This window comes from Drosophila sechellia, chromosome 3R (assembly GCF_004382195.2).
Source record: "Drosophila sechellia strain sech25 chromosome 3R, ASM438219v1, whole genome shotgun sequence".
Taxonomy (NCBI): Eukaryota; Metazoa; Arthropoda; class Insecta; order Diptera; family Drosophilidae; genus Drosophila; species Drosophila sechellia.
In genome coordinates this window covers 18,574,182-18,592,929 of record NC_045952.1, presented here as the reverse complement: position 1 = coordinate 18,592,929, position 18,748 = coordinate 18,574,182, and the positions used below count along the sequence as shown (strand labels likewise).

At 44.4% G+C, this 18,748-nt stretch overlaps 1 protein-coding gene and 1 pseudogene across 1 annotated transcript in view; both read left to right on the top strand.

Moving 5' to 3' along the window:
* Positions 1–8,847: 8,847 nt before the first annotated feature.
* On the top strand, positions 8,848–9,262 carry LOC6607018 (annotated as a pseudogene).
* LOC6607016 overlaps positions 8,861–18,748 on the top strand; it is a 114,773-nt gene continuing 104,885 nt past the window's right edge. Inside the window, 1 exon segment of the mRNA XM_002031769.2 lies at positions 8,861–9,945. Within this exon segment, the coding sequence (XP_002031805.2) occupies positions 9,397–9,945 (549 nt within the window). The 5' untranslated portion in view covers positions 8,861–9,396.

The window sequence follows — 18,748 nt, the reverse complement described above, 5'->3', positions numbered from 1 at the left end:
TGATGTTGCTGCTGTCGTCGCTGGCTGCGCAGCAGCAGCTGCAACGGCATCAACGCTGCTCCTGCTCCGTCGCCGCTCCGTCGCTCTGCTGCGCCCCGCTCCGTTGGCGATGTTGCACTTGTGTGTGCAACTGCGACGCCTCCGTCCGCCTACCGCAACATGCAGAGCGCGGTTTTTTTTTAGGTTATGTACACACGCTTCGGCGCAGGAGAAAAGCTGGAGAAAGCTTACTCCGCAGCGAGAGAGAGAGTGCGAGCGAGAGTGCGAGAGCGAGTGAAGGATAGAGATGGAGAACAGCTGTTCCGGCGAAAGTCCGCGAAGGGGAGCGACAGAGACAGCGACAGAGAGAGAGAGAGAGACAGAGAAGGGAAGAGACAGCGAGTGACAGTCAGAGAAAAGCGCGCTTTGGCGTTTTCATTTGTCCTGGCTTATTGTTTACTCCTTTTCGCTGGCTTATGCACTTTTCAACAGCAGCTAAAACACTGAAAAATAATATTACTTAGTTGGCTTTTAACTACAAAACGATATGCGGCTTTTATGGCATTTCTTTTCACATTTTGCGGCTTGCGTGGGCGGCACTCTTTTCACAACTCACAGCTGTTGATGTAGGTTAGTTAGGGGGTACATCTTGCAGAGCGATTGCAAATGAGAGCATGAATGGGAGAGCGAGTATCGAAGTCGACGTCGGCGCCAGCTGCGACGCCATCGTCGGCGTTCGAAAGTCTACGGGTTTCGCCCTAGTGACTGTGTAACCTTTTTTGCCTCTGTGTGGGTGGAATTATTTATGCTACAAATTTTGTGCGGCGGCTTTTCGCATTTCGCATTTTTGGTTGCCAGTTGCCAGCGCCTTGGCATTTTGCTTATTATTCCTCTATTTATTTGCATTTGTCTGCCCAGTATTCTTCGGATTTATTTGGGATCTGTGAGGAGAAGTCTGATCTAACTAGTTTCGGCACCAACCCTTCTCGTTATCCAAGCCTAAACATCCTTGCTTCACCTTGGTGGTCTTTTTTTTTTAAAAACTATCGCTACTGTTGTTGTTGCAACTTCGCGTGACTCTGGACTTTGGTCAGCGGCTCGTCCTTTGTTCTTGCCCCGTTTTATTGCTGCTCTGTTTCATTTCATTTCATTTACTTTGCTGTCTTTTGTTTTTGCCACGGCACGCATTTCACAATTTTCATCACAGACACCCACCCACACACACACACACAGGTGAGCTTAACTGTTATTGCCACAGTTTGTGTGTGGTTGGTATGATTTCATTTCCATGCTTTGTTCAGCGGTTAACGCGGCGTATGAGTAATGCAATTGGCAGGCACATGGACTTCTGTCTAAATTATTGTAGATACCATGGATTATGTTGGGATTGGTTTGCTTGGGGCTAGCAATGCATTTAGCACGGAAATTTTCCAGCAAGGCTCTAGGAGCAGCGACAAGAACAAGAACAAGAGCAGCAGAAAAGCTCCTTGAGCTCCTGTCATTGCCATAAGAATTAAGTCTCAAGTACACCGGAAAAATCTAGGAGCTACTTCAATGTGAAACTTCAAATCTATCTAAGAGTGCAACATTAAGTTCCTTGGTGCAAGATGGGTGAGGGTGCAAGCTAACGCAATGTTATGACCCACAATTTTGCGCAGTGCAACGCCCACGCCTTTGCTTGTGAAGAAAGGGAGGTGAGTTTTGGAATGGGTAAGGTGGCTAAAAACTAAAATAGAAATAAAAATGGAAATGGAAATAAAACATTAAGCTTTCGAGTCGAACTAACTTTTGACAGCTGAACTGGCAGCTGAAGAGCCCGCAGCCCACAACCCGCACAACCCGGTCGCGATTTCCCGATCCGCTGGCGCACTTTGTTGATTTTGTTGCTAGCACAACGTTGCTTATGTGTTTTTCTTTCAAATTTTCCCAGCTCGTGTTTATATTTACAGGACGCTTTCTTTATATTTTGAATTTTTCTTTGTTACTCGCACTTTCACTTGATTTGTTTGGCGTTTGCACTTGATTTTGGTTTTGGGGGCCTAACTTTTGCACGTATTTTGCACGATTACGGCACGGTATTTTTTGCCACCGCACTGGAATTGGCTAACACCGACGCTGCCATTGGCTCACGCACACACATGCACCCACACGCTCACGCACACGCTGGCGGACAGACAGGACAGACAGACAGAATTCTCGACACGAGAAGCGCGCGCGCTTGGCCCTGACGTGCCTCTCGGAGTGTTTGTCCAAAACTGCGGACTCGGGAGTCGCAGGACTCGAGTAAGGACTCCGATGGCAGGACACGCTGCCCCAAGCCCGCCCCTCCTGTTCGTATTTCGGGGGCGGCGCCGCGACGGTGCGTCGACGCCGGCAGCGCTGCCAACGGGGACGCAACTTCGCTAAAGTAACGATACAAGGATTCGCGTGTGCGCGCTCCAGAGAGAGAATCAAATGAAAGAGAGAGAGAGAGAGAGTGAGTGGGAGAAAAGCAGGACAACAAATATAAGTTTGCACTGCTTGCAAACACAGAGCCGCTCCCATCAAGTATTCCCACTGTCGGCCGGCACAACTACTTTAATTTATTTAAATTATTTAAAATAAATAAAATGTTACATTTCATTTATATAACCTTGATACAAAAATTTTAAAAATAATAAAGTTACTTGAAGTGGAATAAAAAACTTTAAGCTTGTACAAGAACCAAACGGCAGAATTTTAGCAAGCTTCTTAAGAAAAAACGATACAGTACGAATACGAATTTTACATGCGTAAAAACCATAACGTAGAAAACATTTCAGTTGCAATAAGCAATGACACAAACCAATGTAACTAATGTACACACAATAAATTAAAAATACTCATTGGCTTTTTTCCTGCCTTTATTTCTTCAAAATACCGATTAGCGTATATACATTCATGATCAGGATCACTAGCCGATCTGGCCATATCCTTCTCTCCGGCCGTCAGTCCGTACGTATGAGCGTTGAGATCTCAGTAGCTTTAAGTACTAAAAAAATTGAGATTAAGTATGCGCAGCGCAAGTTTGTGGATCCATGTAGCCACGCCCTCTGTAACGCCCACAACTGTCACGCCAAAACTTTTGGAAAATATTTGGAATTTTCTTCGTTTTTTGTTTGTGTTGGAAATTTGCAATACCAAACGCCTTCAAGCCGCACAAAATTTCCGTAAACACATTTTTGAATTTTTTTATTTTTCAATATTTTTCAATATTTTATAATTTAATATCTATCGATGTGGCTGAAAAAAGATGCAATTTTATTTTTCAATTTCTGCTATGATATGCTATAGATTTCGATCCGGCCCGTTTCGACCTATATTCTACCGTCTGTAAAGGTAAGCTAATATCATTATTATATTTTAATTATTATTCTAGCTTGTTGCTTAATGTATAAATTTGCCAACGAATTCTATATGTTGCACAAGCTAAATGCACAGCTGTTCACATCCCTGACACAGATTCCGCCACAAAAAAAAAAAACTCGAAAGTGGGTCAGTAAGTGACGTGGCTGGGTTGACCCATTTGCGACCTGAAGTTTGCCTAGTTGCAAAGTTGCCAAGGTTGCTTGGTGGCGTCTTTGGCCTGAATTTTGGGCCTGGGACTTTGCAGCCGGGGGGTAGTTCCATTTGATTGCCTCCTGTTTATGGAACTCGATGGAACTCGGCCTGCAAACGGCAAAATCAACAGTTTGGCACTGACAGCTGGTTGCAGCCTCCCCCCTTCTCCCTTCTTCCCATTCCCCTTCCCGCCTCGCCCAAAAATCGAACTAAGCCCAATCGAAGTATCCCCCGTGGGTCCCGCAACCACCAAGTCAAATCCAATTTCATGCGAGGCATTTATTTGTCTATTGCTGCGTATCGGTGTTTGCCTAGTGCCCATATTTGTGTATTGTCCAAACAAAAGTCTTGCATCTCTGAGCAGCCAAACAATGAAAACTGTTGTCTGTATTTCACCAGAATTTATGACCCAATGTCAACAGCACGCACAGTTTCCATGTTGGAGGCGCAGCTCCTCCCTCCTTTCCACCTTTCCTTCGCCACTGCGATCCGCGATCTTGGATTCTCCATTCCAGGCATTTCGATTGAATCGTTCACCGGTGAAATCGGCGCGGCCAAGGAAAGTTGCTGTCAGGTGGCCGCTTGACCCCAGCCATCGAGTTGGGTTGGCCGCCAACTCCAGACGAGGCTCCCAGCTCCAAAACCCCAAATGCACATGGACAAACTCAAGCTAATAGCTTCATTTTTATTTTATGATAATTATTTAATTAATTATCACATCAAATAAATATAAAAGAAGCTTGATCCTCAAAAATGATCTGCATTGCATTCTGTGGCAAATTTTAAAATCTTTGCTGCCTCTGCGAAATGTTTACAAATTCATTGCAGTCTTATTGTTAAAAGATGTAGATAATTAACGAATGAATTGAGTGATTTTTCTCGCCGTGTGGAACCGGTTGTCAAAAGTCTATCACTCCGTGGCGATGCTTTTTTGTCATTCACATGTCCAGACTGCACATGACATAAATTTGTATCTGCAGCTGATTGTGAGTCGTGTAATAGCAGCATGTATCTTGTATCTGCGCTCATCTTGTCTACAATTTATGCTTCCTGCCAGCCCAATAGCAATCCGCATCCCAATCCAAAACCCCATCGCCGTCCACTTTCATGTCCGTGCTGACATGTTCACATCAATCACACGACCCTGTTGCCCGTTGGTAACTTCGTTTTCCATTCCGTACAAACGAATCTCCCCTCGCGACCTGCTGGATGTCAAATAAAAAATAAAAATAAGTAAAAAAAAGCAGCTGAAAATAGAAGGAGATACTCCACTCCGGCAGCGAACAGGTAAACATTCTAATGATCGCAACACGCAACTCCAAATGTCAAGGCCTTCTGTTTGGAGTGGGAGTTCCAAGTCGAAGGCAAAGCTGGAGTCCAAGCATAGGTACTGTATGCTAACTCCGACTCAAGGGCGATTTTCCACCATCTGCGATTTGTTTGTTTTGTGTGCGAGCTTTATGTTTGGCCACGGACATTTTTTGATGGACAACTCGACGCGGCGTCGCTGGCATGTCCACATCAACATCCATGTCCAGGCTCGTGTCCACGTCCAAGTTCGCAGTCATGACAGCACATTTGCCTCACTTTGACATGTTCCTTCACAACTTTGGGGGTGAACCCAAGCGATTCTAATTAGTGAGCAGTACTCTGTGATGGGGTTGATGGCGTAATGATGTGATACGCGACAAAAATCCGGGTTACTTGGGATAGGTTAACCACATTCAAAGGGATGTGATGAATGGGATTTACTAGAGAGAAGTCTAAAAACGTTGGTCAATACAAATTGAAGCCGTGCATGATTTGCACCCCATCCAAATCAGATATGGCCACTTAATCCGATCCGATACAGTGTCGCTTAATTTGCATACAGCTTGCACTTTCTCTACGTCATCACCTCATCTTCCTCTTCCCAATCCTCAGTCCATCGATCGGGGTAATATCAAGTTGATTTCTTGCCAACAAAGGCCGTCCATTGTGGCACCTATATGTACCTTCTGCGATACCTAGGCATCAGCGTAATTGAATGGAACGGTATGGAATGACATACATATTTTGAAAATCCGGTTTCGAAGGCGATCCAATCAAATCCACACTCATACACACAAGATTGCGCATATCTACGGGTATGAGCATTTGATAAAGGAGGGAATACACTCGAGATTATAATAACGAAAAGCTAAATATATCACAAGATATTATTTTAAAGCTACGAATGATGTATTTCAAGAATTTCCAGGACAAATGTATGATGAAAAAGTTTTGAATATTTTCTCTTTTTCTGAATGGTAAATGATAATTATTAAATTTAATGTTAAGTTGGCCTTCATGTTTAGAGTGTTGGAAAAAAGAGCGGCGCCCTACCAAATCCATCGGCTATAAAAACATTGACAAAAAAGGGTTAAACTCATAATTACAACTTTACAAAGAAATCCGAAAATCCGGTTTAATTTTCATAAAATTCGAATAAAACGTGAAAAATGGTGGTTGGTGAAGGGGTAGCGGGTTAGGGTGTCGCGGGTACATATATTCTCAAGTGCAACAGCTGCCAAGAACTTTTTGCTGTTGGAGCGAGTCCAATCAGAGCGGCCAGCGAATTGGGGACGCTGTTAGCTAACAGTCGACTCCCGTCCTAATTACGCTCTCTTACAGCGCTCTCTTACATGGCGTTTGACCTATTTTCCAGTTGTATCTGTGCATGTTTTCCGTTTTCTGTATCCATTTCGCCATCTCGCTCCGTCTAACGCTGTTTTTGTGTTGTAATCCGTGGATTGCATTCACATTTTGTTGTTTTCTTTTCGTAACTGCGTATTTGTTGTAGCTCTGGTAACGCTCTGTTGATTTGTTTTGTTGTTGCTGCTTTGGAATTTCCACTGGAGAAATGATTAATTGAATTTACCAGATAGTTAATCTTTGCACTTGGCCGCCACTCCTCTTCATCTGCTGCTTCTTCTTCAATTCCGGCTGAAAGGGGGAAGAAATCGGCAATCATCGCTTACCCTTTTCAAATAACAAAATACCATTCGTACTTTTGTAGCTAAAATCACATACGATTGAAATTTTCCAGTAGCTTACCAGTTTGAGTAGCAAGTAAAATCAATCTTACGTTTTATCAACTTGCGTTTATATTGGCACCCTGTGCATAATTATGTATTTAAAGGCGACGGAGCTTTTTTCTCTGTGTAGTCCTAGATAAGACCTACATAAGTTTTTCCTTCGCCTGTAATCAGCAAAATTTTCGACTAGATAAGAGCGGCAAGCAGTATTTCCGCACTATCTCGCAAGGTCTTCCGTCCGTCAGTCTGTCCCCTCTCCCTTTTTTTTGACTTTTATGTATTTCGGTTTTTGGTTAACTGGAGTGGGAAATACGCAGTGCATTTTCCTCGATTTCCCACTCCGTTCGCAAATTACGTCTTCAATAATGCTGGCGGCATGAAAATCCACAGAAAATCCACCCCGAAAGCGAAGCGGAAAACGCAGAAACGTAGAAACTCCAGAACAATAACTACGCAAATCTTAGCCCCGTGGCATTCTGGATCTCTCATGGTTGTGTTGGTTATTGGAGTTGAATATTGGGACGCCCATCCCCGCAATAAACGAACCCCGCCCCCTTTCTGACTCCATCCACCGCCCTTCGACACTTGCTGACGTTGCCGGAGAATGCCTACAGAGGTCATTCCAAAGGCAACAACAATGCTCGCGCCGCGGAGGGCGCAAAAAACCTCGAAACACATATATCCACATCCATCGGCAGCAACAGCAACATATTCACATCTACAGCGCCAGCATGGAATTGATGTAAACAAAATCGAATGGATTTCAAAGCACATAACAGCTGTGAGTCGCTCTCCCCCGCGCTCACACACTGTTGTGAAACAGTTACGCACACTCACGCACACGCCAACCCAGCGCTCTCTTTAACTGTTAAATTCTGTGACGTTATTGCTGCAAACCGGCCGGCATTTCGCTGCCCTACGATATCTTTACAGAGCACTTGCGACTTTGTTTACAGACAGTCACAACACAATACTTCTATCATAATTGTAAACCATTTGAAATTAAAATTCTGCCTGCGTATTTTAGCAATTTAGTTTATTTTATTTTCAGCGTTATAAAAGTCCCTTTAAAAGAACACGTTTTGGGGCCATCGACATAGGATTTTTGGTGATCGAGGGGTGAGATCCTTGAATATGCAAGTCTTCAGCTGGGATCCATTTCGGTTTGAAGAGGATCCAAGAAAAGGGTTGACCAACTTCGTTTCCGCTCTTTCTCTCTCTGGTTTGTTGTGAGACTGATGTTCGCTGTTCACCAGCTGTTTTCGCAACATTGTTGCTGCGTCGCCTCCAACAGCTGTTATCGCTCTGTTGTTGTTGATAAACCAGAGCGAGTCGCACTCACACACGCACATTTATGATGCGCGTATGCGTTGACAAGTGCTCTGTAGATTAGTTTTGTTTTTTTAACTGCGTAGTATTTTATGCTGCTCTTTTTTTCAATGCTGCCCCCGTGTTTTATGCTCCATCCATCCAGTGATGGCGTCATAGTTATATTGTTGATTAAGAACTGCGCACTTCGATAGCATAATTATATGATTTTTCACTTCTTTGGGTGCTCTGTTAGTCGTGGATATTGCAGTTTTCCTCTAACATTTTTATGCTGCGGGGAGGCCCCACACTCGCACACATACACTCATGAGTCTTATTTTGCTTTTCCAAACGCAGGTAGATGCCATACATGTATAAATACACACACATAAATAAGAGAGAGTCGGAGAGGGAGAGCGCTTCTGTGTGTGTGTGTGGGTAACTGTAACTGCCCGTTTGCTTTTCGTTTCGTTTTTCGTGCGCTCAGTCTCTGATAGCCAACTCTCGGGAGCAGACCGATAAGCGCTTTTCGGGCAATTCCGCCAAACCAAAACAACTGAAAAATAGCCAACAGCCCAGTGAAAAGCCAAGAAAACTAAGTAGTAGCCAAAAACCCAAGACAAACGGGCCCTCTTCTGGTGTTCCGTTTAGTTTTTTGGGCAATTTTGAAGCAGAATAGCCACATTCACAAAGCGAAACGCAAAAAACATAAAAGTCAAAACAAATCAGTGCAGCAGCCGCCAATTGCATCGCATATTGCTCTCTGTGTTGTGTCAGTGTGTTGTGTGTATCAGTGTACGTGTGTGTGTGTGCTGGCAAGAAAACTGAGAGAAAAGTGAAAAGTAACGACCGGCAAAAGCGCGAAAAACGAAAAACAAAAAAAAACTTTCCCCGCAGGAAGCTCGAACTGCAAGCTGACGTTACAAGCGGTCAAAATTGGATTATGCTTAGGCACAAACGCAACTGCCACGCCATTCAGACGCCCAGCGACGCCGAGCATGTGAAGTTAAAGCCGCACTTTCATCCGCCCCAGTGGCTCCTGCACCGCGTCACCTTCTCTCTGGAGCTGTATCACAAGAATATCATCAAGAAACTGCCCAGTCTTGGCCAATTTACGCCACGTTTACCGGCTGACCAAGAACGTCTGCCAGACTTAAGTAATCCACAAAATATCCCCATATAGTCCGCAATAAACTCCACAAAAAAGACAAAGTGCGTTTAATAACCATACAAAAAAAAGTGTAACTGATTGGGAAGAAGTGTGCAAAAAATATCCACAAAATCAAATACTCAAGTGCAATAAAAAAGCAAAAGTGATTGAAGTGCGAAGAGAAAATGTGGCCAACCATTAAGGCCAAGTTCAAGTTCTAAGTTCAAACAAACAGACGTAAAAATAGACTAGATAATCCAGCGTGTTCCAAAGCTGGAAACTAAATTATCCCCCCCTGAAAGTAGTATAACCGAACGTACAAAAATGTCCACCGGCCGCCGTTTGGCCAAGCGCTCCATCATCGGCACCAAGGTGTGCGCCAAGGGTCCGGATGGCCTCTGGTACTCCGGCACCATATCCGACGTGAAAACGCCGCCCTCGTACATGGGACCGCTCTCGCCGCCGCCGCCGCCCACTTTTGTGGTGCCCGGCGAGGCACCGATTAACGCCGATACGCGCTACCTGGTCCGCTTCGATTTCAAGACCGCCGTCGTCGCCCCAACCGCTACCACGTCGTCCGCGGCCTCGGCCTCGTCCACATCCTCCACAGATCCGTCGGTCATCGTGGAAACGCGTCGCGCTGCCAACGTACACATCAGTCCCGCTCAGGCACTGCGCCGCAGCGCCATGATCAAGGAGTTCCGCGAGTCGGATCTGATTGGACCCGGATTCCGGTCCATCATGGACACCGAACTGCAGCCCGGCCAGCGGGTCTACTTCACCTACAATGGACGCGAGCAGAGCGGCGATGTCGTCAAGCACGACGCTACCAAGGACGAGGTGATTGTTAAGATCACAACAGTGGGAAATGAGGTGAGTGGTCACATCCTTTAAGTATGTAGAAGATTGGGTATGGGTATTTTCAACCTTCAAGAAACTCTTTTTGAATGATGGCAAACTGTTGGGTTTCAATAAACTTCAAAGGCAGAGTATACAGCAAATCCAAGTGGGAGTTTCTGCATCCTTTAGATACTTTTTCATTTGGGGGGTTGACCACTGCAGCTGAGAAAGGCTGCTGGCTGTGCTGTCGACGTCTTTATCATCGCCAGCATCATCATCATCGCCATCACCATCCACATCATGATGAGCATCATCAGCTTTGTGGGGCGGCGAAAAGTGTGTCAAGGTTGGCTTGGCCGCACCACAGCATGCCCCTCCCCTTTTTGGGGGCGCAGCAGCATACACATGCACATAGACAGATGCACGTACATACATAAGTATCTATGCGCCTATGTACTGGGTTATTCAGAGCATATATTTACTCGCACCCCAGTGTACAGTACCGTACGATATACAGTTTATATGTATCTATATGTATATATGTAGTGTGTGTATGTGCAATCACGTTCTATGTGCAACTATGCAACGAATAAAAAAAGAGAAAAGCTCAAAAAATACTTGTCGAGGGTCGCATTCCGCTTTTTGGCACGTAATTGGGTTACGCTCTGTGTTGGCCTTCTTGCTCGTGCGTTTCGATATAGAGAACCCCTCTCGATTGAGGGCCAGTTCGAGCCCCCAAGATTAGATTGACCAGAAGCTAAAGCGGCTTCAGATTTAATTACGTATCTTCGATGCACAGCGAAAGCGGGAAATGTGTGGCACTTTTATGTTGCATCTGATTCCCAACGAGCCTTTTTTGATGCCATGCTAAAATAAAACCACTGAAATGACTAAGAAATTCCGTATTGAATATCTCTCCAGAAATGCAATAGTTTATAAACTTTATTGCCGCTCAGTCGTGAATTGGTTCCTCCAAGTTGATCCCACACACACATGATCTAGCTAATCCTCCAGCCACAGCCCCTTTGCCATTACGTCACTCGAATCGTTGAACTGCTCAACTGCTAAGCAAACACAAAGAAATTTAATAAATAAAAGCGGCGAAAAATAATTCAAGAGTGAAACATCATCGGTTGCGGCATTTATAGAATCGCCCCGAATCCGAACGCGCAAACCCAAAAAAACAATCTCAATGACGACGATGCTCTTCTGCGGATGAGACGATGATGTTGATGATGGGATCGTGTCGTAATGAAAATTTGTTTAGAATTCGGTTTCGTGAAAGAATTTCGAGGGAGCAACAAACACCCGCAATAAAAACAATAAAAAATGAAAACGAGTAATGTAAAATGGGGGAAACAATTGCAATAAATGCGCTACAAATTCAGGGCTAAATAGAGATACATGGCTTGATGTTTCTACGCTTTACAGCTAATTATATAGATTAATTCTACGGACTGCGGCCGCGCCTTAGCAACAACAACATCAACCGGCTGATGGAAACGGATAGAGATACCCAGCAAGAGGGAGACGGAGCGCAAAAAGATCAGATGAACTTTTCGAATTGCGTCATAAGTCAGGCATACATATATGTAGATGGCAAAGATACAAAGATAGTTAGATACATGAGCGGAACACATGCATCTGTGAGATAGATACAAATACCAATACCAACGCGCTTTGCCGGCTGACTGCGCTGCGGTGGGAAAGAGATGCAACAGCCGGCTTCGAGCTGTGCTCCGTCCCTTTCTCTTCCTCGCGCCATCCCTGTCATTCCACCGGCGGGTCTGCCTTGCAGTTTTCACAGTTTGTTGTTTTTTGCCGACCCGTTGTTTTTTCTCTCTCTTGACTAATAATCGTTTAGAACCTTTGTAATTGTTGCATGCGAATGACGAGATACACCGGACGAAATAGCATTCTTATCTTCATATTGTATTTTATCATCAAAGTGATGTTACACTATCAATTGCTTAAGATTTTCGAACCGTGTACCCACCCGTACGCTTCGATTTACAGATACAGATACGTGCTCCTCAATGCCAAGTCAGCTGCGCATATCTTTTCCGTGCGGCGGCGAGTCGATAAATTTGTCAGAGGCTAGCTGGCTGCCAGAGGTGTGGGCTTGTCCCCAGCTTGATGTCGGCCCATTGTGCCCAGTGTTCAGTATGCAGTGCTCAGCATTCGGTATACGCTGTTCAATATCTAGTATCTGGTCTGCGGTATCTGGTATCCAGCAGATACAGATACCCGTACTGTGACCCGATCGAGTTTTATGCGCTGCCCAAAAGGGGAAAACACTGAAAATGTATCTATCGCAGGTTGTTTGGCTAGCTCGCCTGGCTTTTACGATCGGTGACGGCGCTGAAAAGCCTCGGAATCAGAATCGCTATTGGAATCGGAATCGGAATCTTTTGGCATAATCAGCTATGGTAATGTGAGTTGTAGGAAAACGTGCGACTTACAAGCTTCAACTCTTATGACCTCATCATTAGCCACAAATTCGAAAATGAGTAGAAAAGTGAAGAGCTCAAGTTCGTCGCTGCTATGTTGTAAGTCAATCAACAATTGGTTCTTTTTTGTTTGCTGTGTTTTATTCATCCATTTTTTTTTTCGTTTGCTGCTTTTGTAATCGAGAAAACTGAACTGACGGTTGGGGGTGTGGGGAAATTTGTTACATCTATCAATAGTTGTCCTCGCTGGCATGTGATGGTCACGTGTGTGTGTGTGTGTGCGAGTGTTTGTTTGGCTCCAACCGAAATTTGTTTTTCGGTTCAAGTTGAGCAGTTGCCTTTGTTTTCTGCTCTTTTTTTTTGTTTTCGTTTGAGTCGGAAACGTGAGGCAATTAATTCTAAGGTTATTTCAAACGAGAAACTTGTTGCACGCATTTCCAGCGCCATCGCCATCGTCATCTCCATTTTCATTTACATTTCCACGTCCATTTCCAGTCGCATTTCAATTACGATGACGTATAATGGCCGGGCCATGAATCAAGTGTCCAGCAGCAGGAGCAGCAGCGCATATAATTTGCAAGCTCATTTAATGGAGGCCAGGCGAGAATTAAGCTCAGCTGCCGGCCAAAATGTCGGGTATAATTTGTCAAGACTGCGGACTAAAGACGGGTAGCCCACTCCGATTTGTGTTGCCACTTCCGCCCAGGGTAATTTGTAGTTTTTACCCTCGTTATCTCCCGTTCTACCTGTGTTTTGCATTTAAAACGAAATTCGTTTAAATGGCATTGAAATTGACATTGCCAAGTGATTGCACGCACGCAAGTGCCGCTGCTCCCATTTCTCCAACTCACTTTTTACTTTCATTGCGAGCTGAAAAAAAAAAAAACAAAACTAAAATCACAAGAAAAGAAACAGAAAGCAAATATATTTAAGCGCGTTCTGGCCTCTCACTTTTCGGCAGCGACCCATTTTGTTGGCCCGGCCAAAAGCGCATTTCGGCCAGCTGGTGGCAGCTCAGTTCATTTGTAACTACCGCTCACCCACCGAAATCAATCAAGTTTCTCAGGGGTTTTGCCCCGATCTCAAGTAGTTGTAAGCTGATAATTGGAGTTGGCCAGAAACTTTCCACGCCATCAGCTACATGTGTGTGTGTGTGTGTGTTTGTCTTTATAAATCCATTACCTCGGCGATCGCTTATCAGGCATTTGAGCATTGATTTTCCGTGTCCTGGCTGAGCATGTCTGCTCCTGCTGCCATATCCTATATCTCGCTCCTTTGCAGGACTACCCGCTGTTCGCTGGACATCGAAATCGGCTAACGACCTGCCCAGGGATATCCTCTAACCTCTCACACTCACGCTCTGCCTGTCTATGTCTGCATTGCTATGGTTTTATGATACCGGCAAAAACATAAATTCCCCCTTTTGTTCCTTTTGCCTGTATGCCTTTTTTTCGGTTTTTTGTTTGGCCAAACTGGCCAGCGGAAAAAAAATGAGTGGCAGGCCACTTGAGTAAGGACCCCTTGTTTTGGGTTTTCGGTATTTGGATTTTCGGTTCTGGAAACTCTGGACATGGTATGGTCTGGGTGCCGCACTCTAATGACTAATCGACCTTGCCGACCACTCGTAGATCTTGCAGGTAGAAAGTCGCCGCTTTTTGGCAATTTACGATGGCCGACAACAAATAATGCAGCACTCCAATTGGAAGCTATAAATCCGAGGGAGTAAAACGCTTGGCCTTTGTGTTGTTTCTTCTTTTTTAAGGGGGGAAGTCTTTGCTGCCTCGGTGACCTTTTTGCAGGTTGAACGACTTGTCCTTTAGATGGTTTTGGATTACCAGTGCTCTTGCTCGTGGTCTTGATCTGCTGTCATAGCGTTAATTTCTTTCATGACTCACAAATGGGTCCAATCAAAAGGGAATAGCGATTGCCAAACGAAAAATCGAAACGACTTTCAAAAAATGCCTATAGCTTGTTTCGGTTTCAGTTTCGTTTGAGTTTCGGTTTTTTTTTTTTGATTTCAAAGCAGCGCCTTTTAGCTTTTTCAAGCGGCCTTTCAGCACAAGCTCAACCAGATATGCACACAGACACTAAAACCCATACACGTGAACACCTGATTTTTCGACTTTGTCTGGGTGAGTCTGGCGTTTTGGGTACATGCCACCTTGGTATGTGGGTCAGTTTGAAATGGGGTTTTGATTAACGCTGAAAGAAAGACAGTGAACAGCAGGAAAATAACAAAAATGAATCGAATCCCAAGTGTTTTAGCTTAAGTTTTGTGGGAAAAAATGGCTCAAGCATACAGATAAAACGATATCGAACCAGTATCAACTTGTATTTGCCTCGAATTTTAATCGAATATTGCAGTTTTTGGACATCTCCCCACCCGGAAGCCTATTTTTTTCGCTATTCTGAGCGTCATTAAAAACTTGGCCAAAATAGACTTGATTTTGATCGCGGAACAGCTTCAAGGGCTATATACAAAAAGTCCAGTTTGAATAAAAAATCGAGAGCTTTAATTATTGATCTGCGATCATTTTTTGCGCAGTATCTTATTCACACGAAAGTAGGTTACGTTTTTTTCTCGTCTTTTTATGTGCGTTATAAGGCTTTATTTGCGCTTGGCTTTATTATGACTTAATTTAAAAGTGAAAGCGATGAAGTTGAATTTTTGGTGATTAAGTAAGGCACAAAGGGTTTTCCCCAACAACAATAAATACGCAATAGGCAGATAGAGAGATGCGCAAAGTGTGAAAATGTGTCTCCCACAGCAGAAAGTCCAACACTCAGATACACAGATACAGATACGGATACGACAAACTTGCAGATACCCAAGCACAATGGTATGGGTGAGTGGTCGGGGGGAGTCGTGTGCGTGCCACAGAACGTAAACAAAAATACGAATGTAAAGAGGAGGCGGAAAGTGCGAGATAAACAGAAAACAGCTGTACACACCAGCTAAGCGGCCAGAGCAAGATGGCAATAAAGAAGCCCAAAGCAAACCCGTTTCTTATTAACAACAGTTACGCACTTTACGCACGCTCAGTTTGCCGGTGTGTGTGTGTGTGTGCGTGCGAGAGTCTCTTTTTTTATAAGTATACTTTTTTTTGTTGTTGTATATTTTTCGCTTTGAAGAAAAACCGGCTCTTTGGGCTCGGTTTCCATTCGATTCTGTCAGCGGAAGCACGCACACTTGCAGACAAACACACCAACACATACGCACACAAAGGAGAAGAAGCCACGCATGAAAATTGCTTTTCATGTGGCACAGCGCAAATTTCGGCTTTGTATAAAATAAAATAAGATGTCAACGTCACCAGTTTGCGCCGAACAAACACACTCACACACGCAAACCCCCACCCCCCCACCTCCCCCCCACCCATTTAGCACCCCCCTCTGGGTTCACCCTTAACCGCTTTTCCATTTTCCCCCCTTTTTTATCATAATTTTGATTTTGTTTTGCGCCCATTTCGCTTCTCTGCGTTTTCCCTTGCCTTTTTTTCGCTCTCCGTAATGTGAGGCCATTGTCACTCTTCCTGGGGGGCAGAAAGTGGGCGGCGGGTGGAGGGCAGTGGGTGGCGGGCGGCGGTCGGTGGGAGGGGACTTTCGTCTAGGGCACTGAGAACAACTGTTTCCGGTATTTGGGTCACATGAAATTTAATCAAATTAAAATGTTTCGTCGCTTTTTCTGGCTTTTCTTCACTGCGGAAAAGTAAGGGCTGAAGTAAGGGGGTGAGGTGGAGGGGATTGCCTTTGCATTCCATTGCCATTGAGCTGCAACAATTTCCCCTGCACCACCGAACTAGCAACCAAATTGATTGTAATTTGAAACAAAACAATGGGTTCATGGATAGAAAACGAGGGCAGTAAGCAAGGGCGAACTGATTTTATTAAAGAGCTATCATTATTCAGTTGATATTGATGTTAGCTTAATGAGCGGTTATATTTTAGGTATCATATATAAGACAATTACTATAAATAAGGAGATTATTGACAACGAATCAATTGTTTTCTCAATTGAATCAAGGTTTATTTGGTAAGAAAAGAAAAATAACACTTATCTATGTATATATTAAACTTAAAATATAAATGGGGCATATTTTCTATGTGTTGTTTACTTTCTGTGTGGCAGCAGCAAGCCGTTGACTTGATTTTCACAAATTTGTTGCCACTATTCGCCACTGCGGCCCCACAGCCCCCGCTGCACCCCATCCAACCCCTTTTTGGCGCTGATGTGCAATTGACAGCAGCAACTTGCACCCGGGGGGAATCAACGGCAGCTGCCGAGCCGAAGTCGCAGCTCAAGTGGCAGGCACATTGCAAAGCTGGAAATCCCTGAAAAGCAAGGCGATAGTAAATCTCGCACGCTTATCGTATGCGGCTTATCACGGCCGGACGGACGAGTTCTCCTCGGACGGTCAATGGAATCCCCCAGTTGGTGGATTGTATGAAAGACGGAGATACATTGCAATGAAAGTTGATTTCGGGGATAATTACGAATGAGCAAAACAGAGTTGTGTGGTAACGGCCTCCAAAGCAACCTAGGATACGATGTTTATTCAAGTTAAACTAAAGAGTAGTAGTATTGATTGCGTTATTTTACTTTTTACTAAAAGTAGTTTATATCAGATTACTAAAATTACTGGTCATATATACTTCCATCACAGCACTTGGGTTGCACTTTAATCCATAACTAAATCACAGCTAAATACCAAACTAATACCGGTGGCTGGCAAAAACAAAGTCGAAAACTTCACACTTTCTACCGCTGAGCCGCCGTCTGTGGCCACTTTCTACCGCATTTCGAATGCAGCGTCTGCCAGACTCTCATTCAGTCATTCATTCATTCGTTCAGTCGGTCGGTCATTCCGTCAATCCACCGGCCGGCTGGACCGCCAAAGTTTACAAAAAAACAGAGAAAACACGAAACTTACGCACCCGGGAGCGAGAAAGAGAGAGAAGCGGAGTGGGGGTGAGATGTCGCCAAAAACAAAATGGCAGCCTCTCAAGCTCCGAAAAACTACAACGCAATATGGTCGCCATTTTGTTTTCTCACCGTTATGCTGGGCTCTATACTCCCTCTCCCTTTGTGTGCTTCTGTCTGTATGTGTGTGTATGTATTTGTATGTATTTCGATTCGGTCGTTTTTTGTTTATGTCGGGGCTTCTTCTTTTCATTTTTCCCTCGGTCGCGTAGGCGCGGTGGCGACGTCATCGCCCCAAAAACCCGCCTCCTCTCTTTAACCATCATTTGGTCTATATTTTCGTTTATTTACATTTCGAAAGCTACACCGCCAAACGAATGGCATGAAGGGAAAAAATAAGCTTTTGAGCCGACACCCGGCCGATGTCTTCACGCGTTTTCGATGCCAATCATGCGTAAATTACGCGATTAAATTAACTTGAATGAGTTTCGTGCAGCATGCAAAACAACCTAAATTTTCCCTTTGCCGCCCACACAAAGTTGGGGTGGGTACTGTACCTAAAACGGATACAAGACAGATTGGGATATACATAAAAGTGATTTATTAATAGATAAGAAGAAAAGTCAAAAGTTTATAGAACAGTATAGGAAATGTTCCAATTTTATCAATCAAGCTATCAACCTACACATATATTAACATATATTTCAAATGGGAAAAATGTTTTCCTTCTCTAGTCAAAAATAAACAATAAATGATTTTAATGTACCCACCTTTCCATTTCACATCACTAAACCCCCCTTTGTCTTCACTTTAACATTTTTCGCTTCACATAACAATCAAATTCGCTTCATTGCCTTTAGCTTTGTCTGGCTCTCTGGCATATTTCTTACCTTTTGGCCATATAAATTCCAGGGGGCGACCCACTAATGGAGTTTCCCTGTAGCCCATGATGCCTACGCCCCTGGCCAGTGACAATGCTACCGTTTCACTGGCATTCGCTAAGCAATTTCTGTCGTCATCATTGCGCTCACTGCGTATACGTAATGTCGGTGTCGAAGCTCTCTCGCTCGCTTGTTTGTTTGCTTCCGTAGTGTTTTACCCGCCGAGTGCCGAGTGCTTATCACACTTTCGAAAAGGCCGGATTCATTTGACCCTGCTTTATTTGCTCTCTGCTTCGCATTGTCGTCGTCTCTGGATTATCCGTGCAAGTTCCATTGCAGTGTCATATTTACGAGGCGATTAGTTGCCAAATGTCCCAAGGCCCTGCCTTCTGGCCATTTGAGTGGGTGTTATTAGCCCGCCACGCACCAACCACCAGCCACGATTCCTACCACTTCCACTTTCCATTCTCACTAACTCGTGGGCGGATGGGGCGGTGGGCGTTTGTGTGGGCCATAAACACTGCCTACGACGTCACAGGATAAATATGGAACACTCACTCCGCCGGGGCATTAGTCACATGGGG